At 63.4% G+C, this 27,168-nt stretch overlaps 1 protein-coding gene across 8 annotated transcripts; it reads right to left on the bottom strand.

Moving 5' to 3' along the window:
* Positions 1-669: 669 nt before the first annotated feature.
* TPPP (tubulin polymerization promoting protein) lies at positions 670-22,003 on the bottom strand. 8 transcript variants are annotated; one of them, XM_085001468.1, is made up of 5 exons: positions 21,935-22,003; positions 11,497-11,594; positions 9,556-9,875; positions 4,145-4,298; positions 670-4,051 (listed from the first exon to the last, which is right to left on the bottom strand). In XM_085001468.1, the coding sequence occupies exons 3-5, from the start codon at positions 9,870-9,872 to the stop codon at positions 3,857-3,859; spliced, it is 666 nt and encodes a 221-aa protein (XP_084857594.1). In that variant the 5' UTR covers positions 9,873-9,875; positions 11,497-11,594; positions 21,935-22,003; the 3' UTR covers positions 670-3,856. The 8 variants fall into 8 exon arrangements, with proteins under 8 accessions (XP_084857594.1, XP_084857593.1, XP_084857596.1 ...); XM_085001467.1 differs by having other exon boundaries at positions 9,556-9,872; XM_085001470.1 differs by lacking the exons at positions 11,497-11,594; positions 21,935-22,003 and adding exons at positions 16,745-16,828; positions 18,091-18,301.
* Between the last annotated feature and the right edge of the window lie 5,165 nt (positions 22,004-27,168).

Below are 27,168 nucleotides of genomic sequence, written 5' to 3'. Positions count from 1 at the left end.
CACCCTGCTCCCGCGCCTGGCCCCCCCACCCGCCTTGGCACCATTCCTTGCCCACTCCTCCCTCAGAGGCGACGGAACTCGTAGCAGCTTTTCTTTTCTGTCTGCTCCATCAGCTAACCTGGCTGGTACACTGTGCTCTAAACCTGCCGTCTGATTCTAGGCACTTTTCCTTGTGTGGCTTTTTTCCCTTTCTACCACTGCCGTTTTTAGATTCTTGCCTATCATTTGCATTTCCGCCTGTGCAGGGTTGGAAGCCTTGTGGCGTGGCGTCACGGCCCACCTGTGTTTCTGTGGCCGCACATGCCCCCGTGGCACTGCACGAGCCAGGAGCATGCAGGCCGGCTTCCCTGTGGTGGCCTCGAGCGCGTGAGGAACCAGTCTGTCCACGTGGCCCAGCGTCGCGCCGCACCTGTCTCACCTCTCTCTGCTCGCCTCACGCGTCGCAGACTTGGCCCTGGGGTTTCTCATCCCTCTGCTGGTGGCAACTCCCCGATCTGGTCTGAGCATGTCCTTATTTTGTGTCAGTTGTCACGGTGTCTTTCCGGTCCTGGTAGCTGCGGGGGGCACGTGGGGTGTGTCCAGACCTCACTCCAGGCCTCGCACCTGGTGCACGGGCCCAGGCGTGCCCACGTTACCGCCGTGCCCCTGGGACAGTGAGGACACAGCAGACCCATGACGGAACACCTTTATTTGTCGCTTGGCCAGTCTGACACAGTGTTAACAACAGGGAAGGCGCAAGGGGCATGCAGACAGACAGGAGGCGGACTGCAGGTTTGCAAGCAGGCCTGGATGGTGGCTCCAATAGGCGGCACTGCGCCTCGGCTCCACAGGTGCCCCCAGAGTTCCTGGCTAGTGTGGCTCTGAGCCAGAGCGCCCATGACATGGACGCTGCTTGTCCCATCACTCCCTGACAGTAAGAAAACAGTGCAAAAATAGATTGCATATATATACACATTTATTCCCCTCTCCTGAAAAAACTTAGTACAAACTAGTAGCATATGATCCCTTTCAAGTCTGAGTTGTGTGCGTTTCCTTTGTTGTTTGGCTTGGTTTGAGGAAGAGAGAGTCAACGAAAGCATCTCAAAGGGCAGGGCGGCCACCACCGGCTGGCACTGCCCGGGGCCACCGCCGCCCGCTCTCAGGTGCTGGGGCACAGGCCGCGCCCCTGAGCCTCGGGCTTTCACGGCGCGTCAGTAGTAAGTGGGGAGGGAAGCTGCGCAGGGCCAGCGCACTAAGGGAATGAGCCTCGTGGGGACGGACCTCACGGTACAGCTGAACCGGCAGCCTGGGCCCTGTGGAACAGGTGACAGCTGTGTCCCCACCTGTGTGCCCTGCAGGACCAGGTGTGCCAGCTTGTGCGGGGGCTCCGCCAGAGGAAGGGAGCCTTCGCTGTGGAGGGCGGGCGGTGACCGGTGTAGGTTGCGTGGCCCTGGCGTCTGAGACTTCGCCCCCCACCCCCACACCGACGTAGCTGCACAACCAGCCATAGCCAATGCCAAGTACACGGTGAGGCTGTGTGCCATTTAGACCTCACTCGTGACAGCTAGTGACCGAGCAGGCCCAGGCTTTGGGCACGTGAGCCTCTGCCCACTTGGTGCTTCGGGGGACCCCTCAGCCTAGCCGGGCTCTCGGCCACCGGGACGTGGCCTCGGAGCAGCACAGACCGCAAGTGATGCCACCGGAGCCCCGCCTGCTTCTCGGGGGTTTTCACCTGCCTCAAACCTTAAGACTGAGGATGTTCAAGATGGAAAAATACTCCAGTATAAATATAGATCTCTTTCTGCGTCTTATATTATCTGAACTTCCACTGCGGTGAGCTGGGCCCTGCCTAGTGCTTTCCTAGGGCATTAAATAGAAATAAATAGATACTCTGCTGGGATCGGCGCTCTCAAACGCTCTCCTGGCACCCCGACTGCGTGTCCCTGCTCCCTGGTGTGCCTGCTGTGCAGTCTCCTTCATTCACAGATAGACGGTTAATTCCTGGTTAACCGTGGTTAGTAGAAGCAAACGGGCGTTGGGCAGAAACATGCGGCAAAGACACACACCTGCCTGTGCGCTGGATGTCAGAGCCCGGGGGGCCGCGACTGTGGACTGGGCTCCACGCGGGGGCGGGGCTGCGAGCGCCCCCCCCCCCGGGTGCCCGGCCATGGCCCCAGGGCCCTCAACCTGCCTTTGCACCCCTGGCGGAGGGCTGACCAGCCGCAAACCTGCATGGGTGGTGGGCAGGCTGGCCCGGGGCTTGGCCGGGCACCGTGCGAGGAAGCGGCCGCAGGGTGTGCTTGCCTGGTTCTTTGGCTCAGACTCCAACCCCATGGGCTCCCGCCCCCGGGACAGGCTGGAAGGGCAGAGGAGGCGACCCCTGCCCCAATGGGCGCAGTGTGGGGCCCCCCTGTCCTTGGGCCAGGGCTGGACTCCAGCATTCTGCTGCGTCCTCCCAGGGAGGAGCCCTGTGCTGAGACCATGGGGACCTGGCAGCCCTGGGACACAGGGCATAGGCTTTCTCCGTGTGCTCGGCTTGTCACTTGTCCAGGAACACCCTACACTTGTGGTCCACAGACCCGCTTCCCCGTGTTACTCTTGCCTGGTGGGGGGGGCGGGGGGGGCAGCCGTTTCCTGGCCAGGCAGCTCAGGATCCCTAAGTCAGAAACGTTCCAGGCCACAAGGGTCCACATCCTCGGAGTGACTCCAGATACCTTGCTCCCATCGTGTCCTGGGTGTTCCTGTCACTGCAGTGAAGTCCCAGGGTCTCAGGACAAAGCTGCCCGCAGAGGCCGCCACCATCCTGGATCCGGGGGCTGGGGCAGTCGGAGGCCCATGTCAGGAGCCTAGTTTGCTGGGAGTGCTGGCCTGAGCCCCTCTGGGCAGGCAGGTGGGGGGCCTCCCAGGCCCGCCAGTGACCAGGGTGCCAGGTTGTGTGTCCAGGAAGGGGACCCCCGGCAGCCCACCACCCTGGACACAGGACAGACCACAGCAGGGTGGTCAGGCTCCTGGGAAGCAGTCCCCAGTGGCTGCCCTGGGCCTCTGCCAGGACCGACACCCAGTGGGTCAGGTGCCCGGCAGAGGGACACATTGCCACAGGGCCACTGTGACAGCAGCAAGAGGCCTGGCCTCCAGCCTCACAGAAACCCACACCCCGCAGATGCTGCCTTGTCTCGCCCGGGATTCTGCACTCGGGGGGGGGGGGGCCGAGGGGTGAGTCCAGCACATCTACCTGCCCCACGAGAGCCCAGGGCGCCGGGGGCGGGGTTGCAGAGACGGGGCATCTGCGTCTTCCCTGAGCTGCTCTGAGGCCTGACATCACCCACTGTTTCTCCTTCTCTCTGAAGCAAAAGGAGACGAGCCGCCCTCAGTTCCCACTTTAAAATCTTGTCACCTGACACGCTTCCAGTCACTTTGGTCAACTGAGGAGGCTTCTCCCCTTTGCACAGCCACCCAGGCCCGGCGTCCGTCCTTGGCACAGACCTGGCCAGGGAGTTGCGTGCATGGGTGTACGAGCGTGTGCCCTCCGACCCCGCGGGGTCCCGTGCGGCTTCCCCCGGCTTACTGGTGCCGCCGGTGAGTGCGCGGACCCCGCAGGGTCCGTCCCGCCAGCTCCTTTGAAAAGCCCCCTCTGCCCACAAACCAGGTGGCGGGTGTGGTCTGGCCCCGGGGACGCTGGGAAGGGCCGCGTGTCCCCTCAGGCACGGGGCAGGGGTGTTAGAAGAGGCGAGTCTGGGGCCAAAGCTGGGGTGGAGGGAAGCAGCGGGCCGGGCAGGAGGGGGGCCGGGCGCCCCCCGCACCGCCAGGCGCGCGTTGAGGTCGGCCGGAGAGCACAGGAATGTAACGAAGTGTGCGGGGTGGGCGGGGGGGCCTGTGGCTACTTGCCCCCCTGAACCTTCTGGTCGTAGGTGCCCGCGTGCTTGTAGCCCGGCACGTAGCCCGACTCGTCCACCAGGTCCACGCGGCCCGCCCTGCCCTTGCCTCTGCCCGACGGGTCAAAGCGCTCCTTGTGGGAGCCCGTGAACTTGGTGGTGTCTGTGAGCCGCGACACGGTGGGCGAGGAGATGGCTTTCTGCAAGACAGCAGGGACACAGGAGGTGAGTGAGCCCCCGGGCGAGGGCCGCCGAGGACCCCGCCAGGGACGGGGCCCGCCCGCCGCACTCACCGTCACCCCCGAGATGATGGGCGCCTTGCCCTCGATGAGCCTGTGCACCTCTCGGACGGCCTCCTCACTGCTCTTGTCCTTGAACCTCTTCTTGGCGAGCTCCTCCAGCGCCTCCTTGAACTGCTCGAACGTGATGGTCCTGCACGACTTCCCCCTGCAGGGAGAGGGGCTCAGGGGGCACCTGCAAGGAGGCTCAGCGCAGCCCCTGGGCTGGGACCTGGGCACCCAGCCACGTGCCCCCCCACCCCCACCCCTCCCAGGATCCTGCGAGCTCTGAGGACCCTGGTCCCCTCCGGGGACGCGGTGACATCAGGGCCCCCCACCCGCCCCTCCCGCAGCCCAGAGAGAGCCTGCTGGCCGTCAAAACCCAACGTGCCCCCCCCCCGCCCCGCTCTGCGGCCTTTATGCCTCACCGTCGGTTGCCATAGGCAGCGGCAGCAAATACCAACTGTCTCGGAATAAAGCTTAAAGGAGGCACATTCTTTATGAGCGACCGGCCATCACAACACAGCCTCGTCTGGCTCTAGAGGGGCGAGTGTGTGTCCTCCAAGGGTGAGGAGCACGCCAGGTCCCCCTGAACGGAGACGGCCGCAGTCCTGCCTGTGGCCAGGGCTTGCACAGGCGTTGCCAGTGAGTGGGGGCACAGTCACCGCTCAGGGACAGGATTGGGGGACCGCCTCCCCAGGACCCCGCCACCCTCACCCGAACGCGGCCGGGGCCTGGCAGAGCCGCCACGGGAGCAGCTCCTCACCTGAACGCGTCCCCCGGCTGCCCAGAACCCCGGTAGGTCATCTCTCAATTGCAAAGGGCTCTAAACTCGCTTCTCCCCTCTAAGAGTGTGAACTGAAAAAGCTTCACCACTTTGGATCATCCCCAGCTAATCCACTCCGTGAGGTTCTCCATGTCTCTCAGTGACAGTGGGGGAGGCTCTCCAGGGACCCGGGTCCGAGCCGCTGCAGAAAGACTGCCTGTGGGAGTCCAGGGCTCCCGAGCAGCCGGGAGCAGCCAGAGGGGACCAACGGAAGCGGGCAGCTTGGGAGTGAGGGGCGTGGTGGGGGGCACCAGCGTCTACACCTGCTGCAGAGCCACGCCGGGGGGGGGGGGGTGACAGCGGCAGCAGGACGGAGTCGGAAGAGGGCCAGGCGTGAGGGACAAGGAGCCATCTTTCAGCGAGTGGAGCCACAGCAACGGTGACCCACATGCGATGAGAAAAGGGCTTGGTCTGTGCCTGCGCCATATACAGAGTTAACCCCTGCTGGACCACAGCCCATATTCCCTGCAGACCCCAGTCCATCCAACTAATGGGAGAGCAGCCAAGACTAGAATCTCTGTGCCCTTGGGTTAGGCCAAAGGTTTCTTAGACACGACACCAAAGAAACAGTCCGTAAAGGAAACAGAAGAATTAGACTTGACCAAAATTTCTAGAACTGTACTCTCAAAAGATACTATAAAGAGACGTACAAGACACGCCGTAGGTTGGAGAAGAACCTGACAGAGGACCTGGGTCTGAAACACGTGCAATGAAGGCTCCCGTCTCAACAGCAAGAGCAGCCCAGGGTGAGAGCCGGGCCGAGCGCTAGAACCGGATGCTGTCAAAGACCCACGGACGCAAACTGGGCACCCCCGTCCTCTGTCCCCGGGGAAGTGAGGCTGGATGCGACAGGCCCCGGCCCCCACTGGGACGCGGAACCGAAGTGGGTCAGAGGACTGTGCAGCAGCAGCCCGGAGGCATCGGCCTGGCAGGCAGTTTGGCGTTTCTTCCAAAGGCCACCCCGCACAACCCCGGAGAGGTGGGGGCTGAATGCCCGTCGTCGTCCGCAGCACTGTCCTGTCACCAAACCCTGCACAGCCCGGCGGTGAGGCCCTAGACGCCTCGGTCTGTGCTCAGCCCACGCAGGCCCCAGACACTTGACACCGGAGTCCGAGGCCGCGGGATGCGGTGACCGCCCCCGCCCGCCAGCAGGGAGGACAGCCTCGGGGTGCCCTCATCCCACCCGCCGGGGGCTGGCGGTGGCCTCCGCGCCTCCAAGGCCACGTGCCAGCTGGGCGGGCCACCCCGGGCAGCAGTGCAGGCTTCACCGTGGGTGGGGACCCCGCCAGCCCTGCTGGTGCCTGACCCTCGACAGCCGTGGGGCTTGCTTGTTTGTCCCGGCTCGTCAAAGGCGCTCCTGTCTCTATTCACGGACGCTAGGCCTGACTGCCAGCCCGGTGACCGGCCGCTGGGGCACGCAGCCCGCCCTGGGCACCGCGGTACCAGGCGCCACCAGGGTGACTCAGTCGGTCTGGGGGTGGGGGACGGCCCACAGGGCCTCCGTCAGAAGCCACATTCAGATCGAGTGGACCAACAGGCCCGGGGCCCTGAGCCCCGGCTCCACCTGGCCGGGCTGGGTGTCTCTGCTTGTTTGTGCCGCAGCCGCCAGGCAGGGTCTGGAAGCCCAGTCCGGGCGGGGAGCTCTCCCCGGGGCCCCCGAGGCCTGCTGGCAAGGTCTCGAATGACAGTCGGGCTCTTCCCAGACACTTGAGCCCTCTCATCAGCGCCCTGGACACAGGGCGAGCCTGTTCTCCAGACTCTGCAGGGCTGGAGGGTGTTCCCGCATCAAACCCCCTCCTCGCCCTGCTCAGCGCCGGGCCAGCCAGCGCCCCGTTGAGAAGGCTATTGTTCTGCTGGAAGCTGGGCCAGCTGTAACAGGGTCACTGTTCACACACGAGCCCCCGTGAGCTGCCTGCTCAGGCCCAGCTCAGGGCAGGGAGGGAGCTGGGCTCAGCCCCTCCCGAAGGTCACCTGGGAGCAGGGCTCCCTGAGGTCTGCGTGGGGGCCGGCGCAGCCTCCAAGGACAGCCGGCTGTGCCTCCTGGGCCAACGCACAAGCCCTGGACTTTGGAGCCAGGCCCCCGGATCAGCACATTTTGGAAGGTGATGAGCACTGACTCCCAGGCTCCCCGTCCAGAGAGCAGGAGTGAACATGGGGTGGGGGGAACGTAAGGCACAGACGGGGGTCAGAGGAGGGAGCCTCTGGGATATTCCCATCAGCCCCTGGGGCAGCAGGGAGCGGGGGCTGCAGGGGAGCCCTGTCTGGAGGGAGCTGCCAACACCAGCCCCTTGCTTTTGCCCAGGTGCCCCCTCCACTGGCCGCCCCAACCCTGGGCCCAGGGACAACGCTGCTGGACCTGAGCTGGAGGAGGCCCCGCACACCTCGGTCTGCGGACAGACTGGCTGCCCGAGCAGCTGCGACCCCGACATGCAGCTACTCCCACAGCAGAAAGGAGTGTCCTGCTTTCCTCCCGATTTGGCCTAAGCCTAATGCAGGCTGGGGGGCTGGGCCCTGGGGCTGAGGGGATGGGTTTTGGGGGTGCACCAGAGGTCACTGAAGCTCGTGCTGGGTGTCCGGGGAAAATCATCCTCTCAGAAGACCCACGTCACCGGCATCCAACGCCCACACCAACAGGACGGGGAGCCAGCATGGGCGGAATTGGCCCACTTCCTGCCCACTACCCACCTCCCCCAGGCCTGGGTGCTCCACAGGCACAGCAGGCACGCCAGGCGGGCCCCACAGAGGCCAGAGCAGAAGCCACTGGATGCCCTGCACAGCCTCGGGCAGCCAGGAGAGGGCCCCAGGGAGGCCACCATGCGACTCCTACATCCCAGAGGGAAAGCCTCGCCCACCCGCCTGGATGGAGGGAGGGCAAGCCAGACACCAAGCACCGAGAAGTCACCGCCCTGCACTCCGCAGGCTCAGTGGCAGCCCACTGGCTTTGCCCACTGCCCCCCCAGTCACAGCACACGGGGCTCTGCCCACAGCACCTGTGCCCCCTCCGCGCACACACTCCCCTTTCCTGGGCGCCTCTACGTGGCCGTGGCAGCCAGGTGGGTCTGCACAGAGGATCCCAACTCCATGCCATGGCCCATGTGGCCCCGTCCTAACCTGCGGCCCAGATGCGGCCGGCTCCAAGGTCACAGAAACACCCTGCTACACGCAGCGCCCAGAAGCAGACACGCAGGGGCCGGGAAAGGCCAGGAGAGCCCCTGCCCACCGTCACCACCCACGACCCCCAAATGGGGCTGCCAGGGTGACCACTCCTGCTTATTGGACTGGAGTCCTGAGGAGTTGGTGCTGCAGCCCCAGAAATCCTGGTCCTGGAGTCAGAGGTCTTCAATCAAGGCCCAGGGTCGAGCCTGCAAGAAGTTTGTTTAAAACTTAACACATAGTAACATCAAAACAAACAAGCGCTGCCATGACGATGGGGCCCAAACAAAGGCTGCAGATACGGGCTGGCAGCAAGGCTGCGCGGCCATGGCAACCGCCCCAAACAGAAACAGCCCTGGGCTCTCGGCAGCCCCGGTGGCTCTGTCCGGGCTCCCACGAGCCGAAGCCCTCCTGCCGCAGCTTCCACCCGGAGCATCTGAGGCCGACGACCCGGTAACCCAGGAAGTGCCGGTCCCTGTGGACCTGGCCCCCCAGGACCTCGCCCGCAGCACTGTCTGCAGGATGGGGGTGTGACCGTGAGGCCCTGGCCCCCGGCCCAGCACGCCTGGGGGGCTGGGCCCTCCCCCAGAACAGGCCTCTCCTAGTGGGGACACAGGTCGCAGGGACCCCACGGTGCATCCAGGCTCCAGGAGGGCAGAGAGGAAGCCGCCACGGGCTGGCCTTGACCAGGACCCCTCCCCGGACCGCATCCCCACAGGGAGCTGAGGCAGGGCTCAGCTGGGAGCCCACTGTGCCTCGGAGCCTGGGGCCAGGCTCCACCCCTAAAGTTGCAGCAGCTGACGCCCTGCCTTCCGGAGTGGGTCCCTCCGCTGCCCGTGTCTCCTGCACACGGGGTTCCCCGGGGCCCAACCAGAGCACCTGCCCCCTGTGTGAGCCGTGGCCAAGAGAGTGCAGGCTCGAGTTCTGCGTGTGTGCGTGCGTGTGCACCCGTGTGCACGGGCCTCAGAGACGCTGCGGCCTTTCTCGGGTGTGGTCCTAGGGTGTGGAGGGCAGAAGGGCGGGTGATCCATGCCTGGACCTGCTCCCCGACGTCTGGGGGAGGGTGTGCACGCGGTGAGCCCCAGGCACACACTGTCCTTGTCCCTTTGTCCCTCTTCCTCTCACACAAACATCTCCCGGCGCTGAGGGCAGCCACAGAGGAGGGCCGGGCACCCAGCCCCGCACAGACACCCGCCTCTCAGACCCTGCCTCTGAGCCAGCCTGCTGTGGGCCAGGGCTCTGTCACCTGAGTCCCCGAAAGCCCCGCGAGTGGCCGGCAGCAGTGTCCCCAGCCTGGGCTCCATGGCCCCGCTCGGCCATCTCCAAGTTCCACCTCCAGGCACCTTCTTCTGAGAACGGCCGGCGCCGGGAGATGGAGCCCCCTCGCCGCCCGCGAGGACGCACAGCCCAGCCCGGGGGCACCGAGCGCGAGGCCCCGCGCACCTACTTGATCTTGCTGAAGACGATGTCCACGTCGGTGACGGTCACGTTCCTGCCGTCGATCACCTGGCAGTCCCGGCACAGCTTGGACCAGTTCTTGCCGTGCATCTCCTTCCCGGTGGCCCTGGTGTCCCCGTGCACAGCAAACCTCCGGAAGGCCTCCTCCAGGGCGCTGAGCTCTGGGCCCCCGGCCGCTGCCCCCTCGCTGGCGCCCTCCGACTCCAGAGACAGCCTCTTGGCTGCCTTGTCCTTCGCGGGGTCCCCCGGGGACTTGGGGGGCGTCCTGTTGGCGGGCTTGGCGGGCTTGGGCCTGCTGTCAGCCATCTGCTGGGGAAGAGGGAAAGGGGTCACCTGCTTATGCAGGCAGCAGCTGGGGCCCTCCCGCTGCCCCCGGGCAGGAGCCACGACCGGGAGCATCGGTGGGACGGCGGGACAGGGTCGCCCCTCCGGTGCTGGACACCGCACGGGCCCTCCAGCACCAGGGCCCCCGGCTGCCGAGTCCCCGGACGGTCGGCGATGCGGGAAGCAGGAGGCCAGCCGCCCGGGGCGCAGGGCCTCCTCCCTGGGCCCTCCGGCTCTGGGGACTCCCCTGAGTGACAGGCTTCAGGGCGTCCCTGGGGTGACCCTGACCCAGGGGGACCTGGAACCAGCCATGCCACTGCCCCCACCTCAGGGCTTAGCCTGCCGAGCAGGGGGCTGAGCAGAGTTCGGTGGGACAGGGAGGCCCGGCCTGTGCAGGGGCCGAGCAGGCTGCGCTCAGGCCCAGGGCGGGGCCGCGCGTCAGCTCAGCCCGACCCCGATGCTGGGCCCGGGGTCCCCACAGTGCTGAGGAGACAGGAAGCCGTCTGGCTGCCACAGGTTTGGGGAGCCCAGGGCTGAGGATCGGTACCCCCCGAGGTCGCGGCTGACGGCCAGGGTGGGACCCAGGACCCCCACCCCTGGAGGAGCAGCGGCCTCACTGAGAACCACGGCAGGGGTCCGTGGCGGGTGGGGGCGGAGACGCAGGACAGACACGAGCACAGTCCGGCTGCTTGGTCAGTGTCACACGCACAACCTTGGTCACGGCTGCAACTCACTGAAAACCCTCAAAACTGAGCTAACGCAGAGGAAGCGGCGACCCGGGGCTCCTGTTGAACTCGGAATCCACAACTTCCTCAAATACTCAGAAAAGGCGATGCGGCTCAGGCTGGACTGAACGTTGGCACGGCCGAGGGCCCCGCATCCTGGCCGCCCCTCCCGTCCAGGAGGAGCAGTGGCTGGCGCGCAAGGCCAGGGCCCCAGCGTGCTTGGGGCGGGCGGGAGCGGCCAAGGAGCCACCTCAGAACTGCCAGGCGTCCCCAGGTCCCGAGGGCCAGGGGACTCTCCCAGGGTGGTCCCCAAGGAGGCGGCACCGGCTGTTATCCCGACACCGTTTCTCCAAATCAGGAGCTGCGGTGGGACTGGCCTCAGCACCGGTGCCCAGGACGCGGCTGAGAACTTGCTGGAAGGGTCTGCAGGCTGGTGTGAACGTGCCCGGGCTGGAGGGAAGCCGTCTGGGACCTTCAGACTAGGCTGGGCCTCCCATCTGGGTCCAGGGCTGCAAGCTGGAGAAGCAGAGGCCCCAGGATCGGCTGCACCGCAGGGTGCGAGCGGCCTCCTCCTGCGCTCTCTCCGGCATGCTCCCTGCAGGTGCCGTCTGACCGCGAGGGCCTGGGAGGGTCCAGCGGACCCGGCACCCGGGCTCCTGCGTGTGGCGGGTGATCTGTCTGGCCTGCTACAAAATGCCACAGTGTGGACGAAGCCTGCACTCTGGGCAGAGGCGGAAGGGGGCAGCATGGGTCCCCTGAGAACCTGCGCGTTGGGGCCCAAGAAGGAAGAAGGAAGGAGAAGGGGCCATCGGGGACCACAGGACCGCCACCGGCTCAGGACACCGCCGGCCTCCGTCGCGCACCCCACGCGTGGTTCTCACAAGCTTGGCCAGCAGCCTCCGCAGTAAACAGCAAAGTCGGAAGGACTGAAAGGCAACAGTTCCCCTCGTGAGGCTGGCCTCCTGCTTGGAAACAGGTGCTGAGTAGGCGAGAGAACAGAGGACAGCGACAGCAGAGTCAGGTCTCAGACGTGCCCCGGGGAGAAACGGAGGCCGACCAGCCCTCAGGAGCCCAGAGCCCAGCTCCCTACGGGCCGTGAGGTCCCCAGGAGCCTGCAGCCCTGGCGCTGGGAGGAACGGCTGCCCAGCCGTCCGTGGTCCTTGGACACAACTGACCCTGAGGGGGCGTGGGGCAGGGGGACCCGAGAGCCCACAGGCGGTGGGAAGGCTGGGGGCGCCTGGAAAGGACATGGAATTTGGAGTGTGCGAGAGCCGCCAGGGTCTCTGCAAAGTCAGGCCTGGGATCAGCTGCCCAGGGCCTTCCTCCCCCCTGTGACTGTGCCGGACCCTGTCTCCGGGAGGGGCACTGGGTTTCCCGTGGGAATCAGCTTGGACCCACGCTCAGAGGAGCTGGCAGCTACGAGACACCGAACAAGATCTCCACCCTGTTTCACAGTGAACAAGCGTTATCGCAGTAAGATAGCTTGAAAATGACTTAACAAAAATAACAGAAGGGAAGTTCCCGTCATGGCGCAGCGGAAATGAATCCGACCAGGAACCATGAGGTTGTGGGTTCGATCCCTGGCCTCGCTCAGTGGGTCGAGGATCCGGTGTTGCTGTGAGCTGAGGTGTAGGTCGCAGACGCAGCGCGGATCCCGAGTTGCTGTGGCTGTGGTGTAGGCAGGCAGCTGTTGCTCTAATTAGACCCCTAGCCTGGGAACCTCCATGTGCCATGGGTGCGGGCCTCAAAAGATAAATAAGTGAATGACGGAAGGACCGAGTCCTCACATGCTAATGGGAAGCTCTCTAAGGCATGTGCCCAGGTACCGGTCTGGCCGGCTGGGCACTCGGCTGACTGATGCCCAGCAGGCCCTGCCCCTGCTCCTTCAATGTCAGTAGTGGGCGGCTGGTCCTGGGTGTGGGGCGGGGGGGAGGGCAGGGGTGGCAGGTGGGGTGAAGGGACTGTGTGAGCATCGCTGGTCAGCCCCGCCGAAGCTCCAGAGGAGGGCACTGAAGGCCCACAGCGGGTGTGGGGACGGCCGCGTTTTCAGGAGCAGGTGGAAAGGGCAGGGCAGGCTCCCAGGTGGAACGACAGACTGACCAGAGCCACCCCAAAGTAAAGCGTCCACTGGGCTCCTGGGGCAGTGCCCCTACCACGTGGTCCCCTAGCCCACCACCCCCTCAAGGGCTGTCCATGCCCCAAAAGGCACCTTTACTTCCAGAGTGACTGCCTCTGGCAACATCCTTGAGACTTGACTGCCTGAAGCAAAACCTATGAGAGAGGTGACACAGCACAGATCCCTTCAGGCCTCAGTCACAGCTTCACATGGATGTCCCAGGAGGGCTGGGAATTCGCACAGCGACGTGCCTGTAACAGGGCCCGGCGGGCCTGTGGGCGGGGCCAGGTGGTGTTTTAAAGGCCACAGCAGCTCTGCCTTCCCGGTTGCCCTTCCTGGAGGAGAAGGCAGGTCTGCCCTGAGAGTAAAGCTGGAGTGGGTTCTGCTTCCACAGGTGTGAAGGCACTGCCACTCCCTGGCTCCCCCAAGCCAGGTCTCAGCTCCTTGCCTCCGGCGGCCCCGTCCGGCCCCCTCACCCTGCCCATAGTCCACACCCCACCTGTAGGCACCTCCAGGCCAGCGGGACCGAGGACCTTGCCCCTGGGATCCAGGTCCCTTCCAGCCCCAAGGTCCCTTCCGCCTCCCTCCAGCCTCTGCTTGCAGCCATGGGACGTTCCAGACACAGTGCCCATCCGGGCCAGGTGCCACGGACGCCAGGCTGGTCTAGCCTCCTGAAGGGGACCGTGGTCGAGCCGTGCGAGCACCGGGGTGGGGGCGGCACGGGTCTAGCAGGACATGGATGTCTGGGGGCCGGGGCCTGGGCAGGGACCGTCCGTGCCAGCCCCACCACGTGGCGTGCTCCCGTGCCTCCGGGGGGCTGTGTGAGACCCTCCCTGGCCCCTCCCTCCTGGGACCCCTCTGGGAAGCGTTGGGCCCGACCAGCCTCTCCCCGCCGGCCCTGCTCGCAAAACGCTTGGACCGTGGACCCTGCAGGGAGTGGGAGGGCTGTTCAGGCCTCAGGCTCCGCCTCCAGAGTCCTTAAGGGGGCATGGCCAGTCTGGCAGCACAGGGAGCTCAGGTCACAGCCCATAAGCCACCACGTGCCTGGACCCCACAGACTGGAAGAGGCCAGGCACTCTGCGGTGTCACCCCAGGCCCTGACCTCCTGGGAGGTGACCCAGACACCCTGGGAGCCTCTGCATTGAGGAGCCAGGCAGTGGGGGATCGAGGGGTCCGGGCCTGGGACCCCCGGTGAGGGGGCCGCGGGGAGGTTTCTGCAGACTTCGGCAGGGGTTCTCCTCGCCAATCACCTCCTCCCGGCGGCGCCCGGCTGGGAATTGGGCCCTGCAGGTGGGAAAGGGCCCCGAGGAGTCGGGGTGGGGGGATGGGCCAGAAGGAGACCTTGGGAGCTGCGGACCCTCAGCAGGCTTCTTGGGGTGGGGATGGCCCCGCAGCCCCCAGATCTTTACACCAAGCCATGTCCTGGAGCAGCGCCTCCACCAGGCCCGGGAGCCCCAGCGCCCAGGCCGCTGCTGGACCACGGACGTGAGCCCAAGGCCCAGGGTCCAGCCAAGACCCTGCTTTTGTGTAAGAAACTGCACAGGCCCTGGAAACAGAGTCCTGAGCACGGAGTCCTGAGCATCTGCGAAGCGGGCCCTGCGAGGACCTGGACGGCATGCATGATGGGGGCAGGGCTGGCTGGGAGCAAGCGGGCGGCTGATGCCCCCTGACCTGGGCCATGAGGGAGGCCTGGCTGGGGAGGGCGACTCACCACACACTGAGGGATGCTCCAAGGGAGCCCAGAGACCCCGGGCAAAGCCCAGAAGAGAGCAGGGGGTGGGGGACGCCCTCCCAGGCCCCCAGGGCAGCCGGCCTCCCGGGAGCCCTTAGAGCCTGGTCACAGGACCGACGCTGAGGGCGGGGGTCGGGGACCATGCGAGGGCCCCCAGTAAGCCCCCAGCACGACTGCTCCAGAGCCGCAGAGGAGGCTGGGTGCCTGGTCAGCTGGGCCAGGGCGCCCCCCCGCCCCCCAGGCGGGCCCTTTGGGTGCTCACGCTGGACCCTCGCAGCCAAGGCGAGGCTCAGGTGGGACAGGAAATTCAAAAGACCAAGTGGCCCAAAGCCGAGGGGCACAATGCCCCCAGCTCAGCTCCCCTCCCTCTCGCCTCGTCCCTGGCGCTGCCCTGCTGAGGGCACAGCCGGAGGGGCTCGAAGGCGTCCCAAAGCCGCGGACCCTCGGGGCGGCCCCTCCCCGCAGCTTCAGCTCTTTAGTCCAGAGTCCACTTGAGCACAAGGCAGCCCTTTGGCCATTGTTCACGTTTGTCATAACACGGCCACCACTCCACGGCTGCCCGACACTCCACGTGAATGGCCATCGTCCAGGCAGCGGGGCCTCGCAGGCGGCACAAAGAGGCCTCTCCGAGCGCCTGGGCCGTCTCAGCCGCGCCTCTCCAGGGCCCTGCAGAGGCCCCAGTGGGACAGGCTGAGGCCAGCTGACCTCTGAGCAGCCTGAGAGCCACAGTCACAGCCACACGGACCCCTGCCCCGGGTCCCACGAGATTCCTCCAGGCGTCTTCCTGAGGTGTCCCCCCCTCCCCGGAGGGCCGTGGACATGCTGCACCCTGCGCGGTCGTGCAGCGACGTCACTGCAGGAGCCGCCCCCTCGGACCTGGGGGCTGCTGGCCGGCCGGCCGTGTGTCCCTGCCAGGCTGGGGCTGGGAGGCTGCCCACAGGAGCAGGACGAGGCCGAGGGGACTGCAGGCAACAGCCGTGCACCGCTGGCCCAGACGCCGCCAGACAGGTCTGTCTGGCCGGCAGATAAGGGGACAGTGTCGCACCTTCAGGCTTCAAAGCCTCTCCTGTCCCTAAAGCAGCCGGAGAGGGAAGAGGGTCCAGCGGCAGAGCCCAGAGACGTCCCACTGAGGCAGCTTTGACCTGTTCGGTCTCAGAAGTGACTGAAGGTCTCAGGAAGTGGTTTGCCATCCAGCCCCGGTCAGAACCAGCTGCACAGGCAGCTCCCCCTCCTCGTGGTGGAGGCCGGCCCACCACCCAGGGGAGCCAAAAGCCCCAGTGCCCCCGTCTGGGGAGAGAGCCCTGGACAGGCCGGCCCGCGCTGGCTCAGGGGTGAGCGGGGCTGCTGGACGCCTGGGAGGGAGGCTCCTCGCAACCCCTGATGTGGAGTCAGGGGACCTGGCTGGTGCCCAGATACCAGAGGCACACGCACACGCTCCGGAGGAGGAGACAACCATGTCTATGAACACCTCAACCCCGGTGTCTACCCGTGACAAAAACCCACCAGGCCCAAGACGCGGAAAAGATGCCAAGAACGTCCAGAAGCAACAAGAAACAGACCCACCAGAGGCTCCAGTGACTGGAGCTTGACCAGACACTGAGGTGAAAGTAACTATGTGTGTCGTGTGCAAAGACGAAATGGGCAGTGTGGGCCGTGTGCAAAGAAGAAAAAAGATGACGGGTTCCAGCTGTAAGACTGCAAGCAGCAGCTCTGAAAAGAGAGCACCTTAGAAATTCTAGCCCCCAAAGCGCAGTAACTGAAATCCAGCGCTCAGAGCTGGGGTTCACAGGGGGCAGGAAACACCCAGGAGGGGACACCGAGATGCGCTGAAAACGTGTGTGTGCGTTGTGTCCACGCAGGAAAGTGAGTGCGGTGAGCTGCCATCTAGGAGGTGAGAGAAAAGCCTCGGCCGTTAGAAAGAGTGACGAGAAAATAAAAGCATTGAAGATAGAGAGCAAATCTGCACCACAGAGGAGCAGCGGCACCCAGAGTTAACACGCGAGAAGCCGAGAAAGTCGGTGAACACGGGCCCATCGGCCAAGAGGAAGGTGGAAATGCCCCACGTCTGGAAGGGAGGATGAGGACACCCACGATGCCGCAGACGGTGACAGGCGGAGATATGATGAGAGAATCTTATGCACAATTTCAGACCAATGTGTTTGATAAATGAAATAGGCAACGTTCCTAAAGACAAAACAAAAGCCATTTTGCCAAACAATAACAAGAAGAAATAAATATGGTTATAATCATTCTTGTAATCATGATGAATTCTTATACTTACTGAGGACTCGACTCCGTATTGAAAACTCTTCGCGCAAAGAAAACTCCAGGCCTGGACGCCTCTGCCTGCAGATTCTACCCTCGACTGAAAGAGGAGATAACGGCGACCCTTCACTGATGCTTCCAGAGAAGAGCAAAGACGAACCACCCCAGCCCCGACTCATCTCGGCTGAAATAATCCTGGTGCCAAAATCCGATGAGGGCATTACGGGAAAAGAAAAATTTATGTCGGCCGCACTTACGAACACAGACGCCAAAACCCTAACCCAAAAACCCAGTCATTGATAAAAAAGGATCAAGACCTTACAATCCAACTGGGTTTATGTCAGGAGCACAAGGTTGGTTTAACGTTAACTTAAATCAGCACAATACATCATGAAACAGAAGGGAGAATCAAAATTACATTATCATCCTAATAAATGCAGGCAAACGCTTGCTGGAGTTCAGCACTCATTCTTAGCAAGTTAGAAAAGAAATAAACTCCTTCATTTTACTAAAAACCTACAAAAATCATCACACTTCGTAATGAAACACTGAAAACTCTTCTTTTCAAACCCAGTGTAAGAGAAGACCTCGGGCTGCTGTTCATTCTCAGTGTGTCGGTGGGACGATGAGGAAAGGAAACAGATGATGTCAACGTGGGAAGGAAGAAATAAAACTCATTATTTGTAGCTTCTATGGGCGGGTATATACACAAAACCCAAAGGGATCCCAGGAACATTATTGGAATCGATGAGGTCAGCAAGGCTTCTGGATACATGATTAACATACAAAAATCTGTTTGATTTCCATGCAACAGCAAAATACACAAAAGGTGCGTTGAAAAATACAGAAAAGGTGTGTAGAAATACAACATTGAAAACGTCCTGAGGAAATACCATTCACCGAAGACAAATGTAGCAAATGGCGTGCAAGACAACTGACGCAACTAGGAAGCTGTGCTGAAGGGGCAGGGGGACGGCGAACCCAGACGGGGTCTGCACGGACAGAGGGGTCATCCGCGGTGTTAGTTTAACCCAAACAGAAATCCCAGCCGTGCGGAATGCCTGGGTGTGGAGACAAAAGCTGAATGCAAAAGGCGCGCGGATAAACGAGCGGCCTGAAAGGCAGACCAGGCAGAGGTTTTGCCCAGGGGTTCCACGACCTGATGGAAAACCCTGGAAAGGAAGAGAGTGTGCTGTGTGGTCCTGGTGCAAGGGCAGAGAACAAACCACCAGGCGCAAGAGAGCCCCCAGTCCGCCCACCCACACGCGACGAGGGTGGCCAGCGGGAGAAGCGGGGACGGAAACCTTTGCTGCAAAAGGGGAGGCTTGACGGGCCAGCCGCACAGAAGAAACGAGGGCTCACTCGGGTACTGATGCAGCAGGAGAGGCACCGTCACGAAGTCTTCGGAAGGCACTGCCGCCCTCGGGGTGGGAAAGGACTCGAAAACCACGGTCCCCGAAGGACAAGGTTCTTAAACGCAGCCGATGAAAGCGAAGCCCTTCTGCTCGTCCAAGGGCACCGCTAAGGGAGTGAGACGGCGGCCGCGGGGTGCACGGGACCCACACTCCAGCACCTGTGAAGAACCCGCCCATCAGCAAGAAAGGGCACCTCCGCAGAGACGAGAAGGGCTGGACGAGGCCTCAGCACATCCGGACGCCCCGCAACCCACGGGCTTGCTGCCCAAGCCCCAAAATGCAGGCGCTGGCGCCCGGCCTCCGGAGAGCTGCCCGCCGAGCAGGGCGCTGCCCGCCAGACGGCCCAGCACCTGGCACCTGCTCTCGTGGTCTCTACGCAACAGAACACCTGCACACGGGGCCCCCAGGGCAGGAAACGACCCCAAGGCCCAGGCCCCGACGACAGATGGGTGGATGGTAGTGGTTCACGGGGTGGAACGCGGCAGCCGGTCAGGGGCTCAGACGGAGGGCCGCACCCACACAGAAGAGCCCTGCTCGGGGACTTGAGAGGCACGGAGATCAAACACCAAGCCAGTTCTGGGGAACAGGCTTAGGTGGCGAAACCACCCTGCAGGTGGAGCCCCTCCCCCGGGGACAGAGGAGGCAGCCGTGACCTCAGTGCTGACGCCCTGGGGAGAAGGGGAAAGCTGGGGCAGGGACCTCGGGCCGTGGAGCACCCAGCACAGCTCGGCGGGTGGGAGGTGAACCCCCTTCCCACAAAGAGAGCGGGGTTCCCAGCCGGCCCCTCGCAGGTTCCAGGCCCACGGCCCACTTACACCCAGAGGCCGGCGACACGAGGCAGTGGGGCGGGTGAGGCCTGAACGGGGTCGCCCAGAGGGCTAGGGGATGCTGGCTTTCAGGATGCTCCCACTGGAGCGAGAAGTGCCCAGGGCAGAGGCCGTGTAGGCTTAATGGGGCCATGGGCTGAGATTCGGGAACTGTAGCCCAAAGTGGGACAGGGACGGGCGGGCGGGGGACACGGTGGGGACATGGGGGCACTGGCAGCAGTAGCAGGAGGCGAGGGGGCAAGAAAAGGCTGGAGGAAAGGCAGAGCCAGTCCCTCCGGCTCACAGATGTCACCAAGAAAAGGCGGAGCGGGTGTGAACGCGCCCGCCCCCGCCCCCGCCCCCACCCGTGAGCTCACCCGCCCTGCCCCCCCCACCCCCATGTCCTTACACCCCGTGAAAGCCTTTCCACACTGTCTCACCAAAGAAGGGCGAGCCGTCACACATTCAGACCCTGGGTTACACCTGGGTCTCTCTGCCGCCGCGGTGAAGGGGAAATCGGGAGCCTGAAGACAGGCCGCCTCCCCATCAGGGAGCAGACGTGGGGCTTGCCTCGTCCTTGTGGGAAGCTGCCCCTCGGGGCTGCAGGTCACAGAACCGGCGCCCTCCCCGAGACCCCGGGGGGCGGGGGGCAGCAAGGCCATTTCTTCCCGAGGAGGCGCTGCTGAGCTGGGATGCCCGGTCTGGGGTTTCTGAGGGTGCTGTCGCCCTGGTTACCTCCCCACCAGGAGGGCTACAAGCGGGGAATGAGCTCCCACGGGGGCTGGAACCACATCTGAGCCCCAGACGCAGCTGGGCCCCACCGAGGCAGCCCTGAGCCTTCCCGCCCAGTGAACACCTGCTGCTGAAGGGGTGGGCGGTGGGTGTGTGTTGATTCTCCTGCCAAAGCCCAGCGTCTGCGTGGTCCGGGGTTTGTGGGCTCAGGTGGACTGGGCACAGTGCCCGGCACCCTCAGCTGGCGTGGTTTCTGGACGGCGCCAGGCTGGGCTCAGGGCATGAACCTCACGGCCCAAGGAGGACCTGATACTTCAAGGTGCAGCAGGGCCCCGTCCCTGGTGGCCCCTGTATCCCCAGATGGCATCTTCTACATGCTCCTCCAGCCTCACCAGCAACATCACCAGCTATAAATAGGCCTGGCGCTAAGTCAGCACAGCCTCTCCCCGAGGAAGCTTTTAATTCTCAGCCTCTCCTGCAGGGAGCGGCTCGTTGCCCACCAGGGAGGCCACGTGGACACTGCCTCGGAGGACAGTTTGGCTGCTCAAACGTTTCTCCTAAACCTCAATCAGTGATAAGTGATTTTAATTCTCTACATGAAATTCTCCTGTGATTTGCACATTTCCCACAATGAGCATCTATAACCTTGGATCTAGTAAAAACAGTTTATTTATTGCAACTTCAAAGGATTCACGAAGATCAGCCAAACAACACCTAGGAAATAAGAATAAACCCAACACAGCTTCCTCTAGTCTCCGTCACTTCATCATTCGGAAAAGACAGAGAAGAATTTTTACTGCAGTGTTTAAATGACGGTCCCTTTCTGAGTCTAGATCCTTCTGGAAATCATGAAAGCTCTACAGACCCTTTCCCCAGGAAAACACGCAACTCTCGTGTGGCCTGCACTTTGCAGCCGCTCCCAGGAAATTCACCACACCCCTCCTCCCCTCAGTCATCACAGAGCCCTGCCATCCCTGCCCAGTGCTGGGAACAGGGGCTGGTACCAGAGATGGGAGCCCAGCTAAAGGCACTGCAAGGCGTCTGTCTCACTGCTGCCCCCCATTTCCTGCCTGTTCCAAGCCTCCCCTCTCCAGCCCCACTGCTCCGTCCGGATGCCGTCCCAGTGCCCTGTAGTTCAGGTCAGGGTTTACTGACCCCTCCTAAGCGTCAGGGGCTGGTCTAGGCTCTGGGGAGCGCCACCCCCCACCCCCCCAGTTCACCGTGCCTGAGACTGGCCGTGGGGAGTCCTGGAGGCAGCAGTGGGGGCCGTGGGAGCTAGGTCCTTTCGCCCGCCTCCCCCAGGGACCATGCACGTATCCCATAAATGTCAGCAGAATCAGCCAATAAACACACGGATGGATGACAGCATAGCCAGCTTATCCTAAAAGGTGTCTCATCTTCAGAGAACCCCAAACGCCTATCAAAACAGCAGTCACAGGCAGGGTAGCCGAATGAGTTCACTTCTCACCCATTTCAAGGCTTCATTTACATAACTGAAACCGCAGAATAAAGAGTTTCCCTAGATCCTCCTTCGAAGGCGGGGTTAGGTGTGTGGAAAAAAATAAATTGGCAGCCAACCTCTTTATCTTGATTGCCGGTTCCGTGCCCACATGCGATAAGAAAACATAACACCCCTCGGGGGAAGCTTCTGGATTTGCAAACTGTAGGCCTGACACTCTCACCTGCACCGGCAATGGCGCCGGAGCCCTCGCCAAATGATCACGCGCATTCTGGGCCCGTGGACACAAATGGCCCTCCGTGGCCCTGGATCTCCTAAAATCCATGCTCTATGACAATGGCTTCATTTCAGACCCTCTAAGCCCGCGTTTCCCGCCGTCTCGCCTGCAGCCGACACGCCAGGCCTGGGCATGTGAACGTGTTCATACAGCTGGACACGGAGAGGGAAGGGGCTGGAAGGGCAGTCCTCTGTCGCCTTACGCACGGACGCAAAGAAAGGCGAAAGCGCCTTATTTAGGGCCCAATTATAAACCTGCCCTCTGCATCGCGCGCTGTCTCAGCTCGCTCCCAGCGCGTCCCCAGACCCACGCCCCGACGCGGCTGCAGGATTCCGAGCTCCGCGCGGATAGCTGGCAGCCCCAGGGCGCCCGGCGCACGGACGCGCGGAGCCTCGGGAAAGGGGCGCGGGCCGGCGCCGGGAATGAGTGGTGTGCCCGGCTTGCGGGCGCAGGTGGCCGGAGAAGCAGGGGGCCCTGTGCACCGCGCCTCAGGACGGAGCGGCCCGCGGCCACTTACCTCGGCGATGCGGCGACTGCAGCAGCGGCGCCTCCGCGACTCTCCCGCGCGCGACCGGGCGCCCGGCCTGCTCTCGCGGCACCGCCCCCGGCCCCGCCCCCGCCCCCGCCCCCGCCCTCCGGCCCCGCCTTCCGGCCCGCCCCCGGCTCCCCCTTCCACGCACGTCCTTCCCCACGCCCTACCCGCCCCGCGCTCTCATTGGAGGAGCCCCCTCGGGCCCCCACCCCCGGCTCCACTGACCGGTCCTCACTGGCTCTCACGGCCCCCAGCCCAGGCCCCGCCCCCCAGGCCCGCCCCCCAGGCCCGCCCCTAGCGCTCTCGGCGGCTCCGCCCCCGCCCCCCCTCTCGGGACGCCTGCTCGCCGAGGTCGTTTGAGCGCAGCGTCTGCCTTACAAGGCGGATCGGCTCGTGCCCTCCGGGCCACACAGCTCCGCGGGGCGGGGGCAGTGCCTATGCGGCCCCAGCATGCCCTCCCGGACCGTGGACGCGGGAGGACGGATGGGTCTGCGGACAGGCCTGAGTGGGGCGGCCAGGTGCTGGCCTCTTCACAGAGATGCTCGGGCCAACGAGGGGGTCCGCGGTGGCGAGGCTCAGACCCCACGGAGGGGGCGCAGGGTGGGACGGAGTGGGGCCGATGCGCGAGAGTTTGGGGAACAGCAGGACTGTGAGGCGAGCGCCTGGGTGGTGTCGGCCGGTGTCGGGGAAGAGAATCCGTGCCGGGCACCGGAGGCTGTGCAGCCGCGCCTCCTTCCGGGGCGCAAGCGGGAGCTGCGTCCCCATCTGGGTCCCCCGCACCAGCTGGAGGCCTGCCATCTTCCCAAGGACGACGTGTACCCCTGCAGGTTACCTGTGTGAAGGGTGCAGTTCTCAAGGGCTCTTTCCCCCGGCTCCTCCTCGCCTCCTGTACCCTCCCCACCGGCCGCCCCTGCACTCTCAGGATGCCCGGCTTCGGGGAAAAGGGTGGTCTTTAGGTCACTTACAGCTCCACTGCCCTGACCCGGAGCTGGCCAAGGATCTGAGCTCGTCTCCTGGCTGCAAAGCCCCCAGACCTTACACACACACAGACACGCACACTCTACGGCCCATCTAGCTGCAGACCCCCACTCTCCCAGATGCAGAACTAAACCCCCAAACATACATTCAGCCTCTGTGCTCCACCCCGCCTGCAGGGACCCCACGTCCCAAGCCCAGGCTCTGCTCTGCTCTCAGGTCTCTGAGTCACAAGCACCTGCAGCAGCTTCTGACCTAACCTGGGATGCCGTTCAGGCCAGGCAGCCCGGCAAAGGCAGCAGAGGAAGCTGAGGTGCTGCTGTCCAACAGACCGCCAGCCCGGAGGATACCTGGGGAGCCAGGGGCAGGCTGAGCCCCTATCCCCACCGTGGTCCTGGGTCCCAGTGCCTTCCTCTCAACTCCTCTGGTTGCTACTTCTGCTCAACACCAGGTGAAGATGGGCTTCTAATTATCGTTGCCCTGAAAAATCCCATACTCCAGAGACCAGGCAAATCCAAACTCGTGGCGTTGGAAGAACAGGGAAAACGTGAGATCGCCCTGTGGCCAGCTCCTCATGACCCTGACTCTTCAGGTTGAAGCTGGCTGCACCTTCTCGGACCCACAGAGCCCCCAGCGCTGCTGAAGCCGCTGTTAACGATGTGCAGGAAACAATGAAAAACTCCACTCAGTGTTATGTTCCAATCATCGTATTAGCCAAATGGCGACTCTGTTAGTGCATTTTTCCGAACCTGTGCAGGGGCTGTGAGGTGGACCTGGTGATTCTGCCAAGGGTAGAATTGCGCTGGGAGGTGGGCGCCAGGCCTCCGAAGCCGAAACGGTCCAGGACCGGAGTCAGGGGAAGTCCGGCCAGACCTGGCGAGCAGTGGGCCGGCTCCTGGCACACCTGCGCCAGGCAGGAAGGGTGGAGCCACAGCCCTCCGAGGCCCCGCCCCACGGTCCAGACCACCGGAAGCCAGCATGGTGGCCGCTGTCCCTCTCTTGAGGCTGGTTGTCTGCTGATGAACTTGAGCTTTGGTCCTTGGGAGGCGGGCCCTTTCACAGCATAGGGTCAGGTCCGGCCACACTCGGAAAAGCGCCAGAAATAGTGGCATCGGCTCTTACCAGACTGGAAGGGTCGCCTTGCCGTGGGATGGCAGGTTACATCCCGGTTTGCGGGCAGAAGACCCTTCTCCGCCGTGGCTGCCCTTCTGGAGCCCCTTTTGTGGGGGTGACTCTGCACCCTGGTCCTTGGTCCCTGACACGACCTGGACCGTCTCCGTCCACCCTCCAGGTGGGAAAGCCCAGCTCGCGGTTGGCGGGTGCACGGCAGCCACATGGAGACTGGCCTGTGAGCACTGGTAGGACCCTGTGCTTGTTTCTCAGGGTCACAGGAAAAGAACCGCCAGGCCCCGGCAGCCTAAACAGCAGAGACGCTCACAGTCCCAGCGAAAGAGCCAAAGAAGTCCAAAGCCATGGTGGTGACAGGCGTGCTCCCTCAAAAGGCTCCGGTGACCCTGCCTGCCTCCCCCAGCCGGGGGGCCCAGGCGCCCCTGGGCTCGAGGCCTCACAGCTCCAGCCTCGGCCTTTGTCCTCACGTGGCCTTCTCCCACGTCCGCTTTCTCCCCGTGTCTCTGCAAGGGCACACTTGCTGGATTTAGGGCCCATGTGGGGAATCCAGGCTGACCTCGGGTCGAGCCCCCAGTCCTTCGGTTCCCCAGGGACTGATATGGGGTCTTTTCCTGGCTCCCCCAGGAGTCCCACAGCCCGCCAGGAGACGTCCCTGGGCACAGTCCTGTCTCCCCCCAGCCGTGCCTGGCCGTCTCGGGCTCTGGACCCTGGGTCCCTGCCCCCAGGACCACCCAGGAGGCAGAGGGCATCTGTGGGCAGGAAGGGGTGGGAGGCTCAGGCCAGGCCTAACTCCACCTACCAGGCTTCACACATTCCTTATTTTAAAACTGAAGCGTGTCCTCCTGTTAAAATGCCCCCTTGACCACACGTGCTCAGAGGCCTGGATGGCTTGCGTCCTTGTCCACGCAGGCTTCGCCGTCATGGGAGCTGCTTGTGGGCCAGGCAGACATGCACTCAGGCAGCAGCGGGGACACCCACAGGCCCATCCATCTCCCCGGAGGAGGGGGCCTGTAGGACTCATGCTCCGTGGCCCCAAGTGAGGCTCCTTCTCCAGCTCAAAGGGAGGGCAGGTCACGCCTCCAGGTCACGCTGCTCAACTAGGGAAGAGTCACCCTTCATGGACGACGAGATGCATTGAAGCCAAAATAATTCCGTGCAGCTGACAAAGAGGAACGCCCTCTGCCCAGCCAGGCTCTGCCCTCGCCACCACCCAGCACGGCCGCCACCAGCACTCAGCGCCCGCTCTGTGGGCCCACACTGTGCCCTGCTCTGTCCCTCCTGGGGTGAGCTCAGGGCCGCCTGCACCGTGCGTGGGATCCAATCGGAACAAAAACGCGGGCCTCCTTCAAGAAGATGGAAACTCGGGGCCGCGGCAACAGAGCGTTGGACCAGCTGGGGACCCTCCTGGGGGTCCCGGGCATGAACAGCCCTCATCGCTGTCCTGCGCCTCAGGTCCTGCTCCTGGACTCAGAGAGGTTGGGTAGCTGACCCAAGGACACACAGCTGGCGTGGGGTGGGGCTGGTGCCCGCCACGGCCTGCGCTTGATGCTCGCCTCGCAAGCCTGCGTTTTCAGCTCATCGATTTATCCCTGCAGTCACAATCACGGGCATAAAGTCCTGGTGAGAAAGCCAGAGGGGTTCCCACTGTGGAACTGTGAGTTAAGGATCCGGCATTGTCACCACAGCAGCTTGGGTTGCTGCTGTGGCGTGGGTTCGATACCTGCCTCAGGAATTTCCACATGCCACGGGCATGGCCAGAAAGGAGGAAAGGAAGCCACATACTTTTCTCATGGTTCAGGATGATTTTCCCTAATTCTTATTCCAATAAGATTTTTGGAATCTGAGGTCTGTTATTGACCTTGCTTCTAAGAAAGTCCCGAGAGACACCAGCTGACTGACGCGGGTGGAGTCCAGTGCCTCCCCTTAGGTTTGGGGACCCCTCCTGGCTGTGCTTCTCTCTGCCTCTGGTCGTGCCACACCAAATCTGGTGACATGGCACGTGGGCTCTGACAGCAGTGACGGGTTCAGATCTTCCCCAGGGCCGTGGTCAGAGCCACCGTGTGGTGCCCCGCGTTCAAGGCAGCCTTAACCGGGCTTTTCTCTGTTCCCAGCGTTGCACGATGCTGAGGGCACAGGTGTGCTTGCAATTTCCTGAAGGCGCTGCTGTCAACCTCCCTGAATGCCTGTGCAGCCCGGGGGGCAGGGGGGACACGGCAGGACAGCCGTCGCCCCGCAGGCCCGGCCTGAGGTGGCTGTGTGGTGTTCTGCGGTTCCTTCCAGAGGACGTGGCGGTTCCTCACGTCATAGACGTTATAGACATTGAAGCAGAAATTAGCAGAAATCAAAGCCACATTGAGAAGCTTGTTCTGCGAGCATCTGAAAATCTGTCAGAAGACGCTCACTGCGGAGCAGCCTGAAGCCTGCTGGAGGGTTCCAGGCAGAAAGTGAGTCACGTGCAAGCCCCAAGAGTCCGTCTCATCCTCTGGAAAGGCTCCCGGGGACAGAGGCCTCCCAGGAAACGTACGTCAGTGGTCACCCCACCCCCACCCGAGGGAGCCACATCCGCCCTTCAGCGGGTCCAGGCCTTTCCCACTTGGCTGTCTCAGCACATAGAGACCTCAGTGCAGGATTCCTGTCTTGTTAAGACAGGAGCTAGCGGGCTCCATGCCCTCTCCCCACACTTTCTGTTTTATTATTATTATTACTTGTCTTTTTTAGGGCCGCACCTGCGGCATATGGAGGTTCCCAGGCCAGGGGTTGAATCGGAGCTGCAGCCGCCAGCCTACACCACAACCACAGCCTCGCCAGATCCAAGCCGCCTCTGCGACCTACCCCACAGCTTATGGCAATGCCAGATCCTTAACCCACTGAGCGAGGCCAGGGATTGAACCTGCGTCCTCGTGAATACAAGTCGGAATCATTACCGCTGCGCCACAACGGGAACTCCACTCCCCACACTTTCTGGACATCAGTGCTTTCCTTCCTGCAGCTCCGAGGGGGCGGAGGTGGGCAGAGCCTCACGCAGCAGTGACGGCTTGTGACCCCACCTCCCAGTGACACCAGAGCTGTCTGAGCCTGTGATTCAGCTCTGCTAGGTGATTGCATTTCCTGCGAGT

Source organism: Sus scrofa, chromosome 16 (genome assembly GCF_054392235.1).
Source record: "Sus scrofa isolate SSC_HxYL_T2T_F1_AM1 chromosome 16, Sscrofa_HxYL_maternal_Yorkshire_Landrace_v2.0, whole genome shotgun sequence".
Lineage (NCBI taxonomy): Eukaryota > Metazoa > Chordata > Mammalia > Artiodactyla > Suidae > Sus > Sus scrofa.
This window is presented reverse-complemented; position numbering and strand designations above follow the sequence as displayed.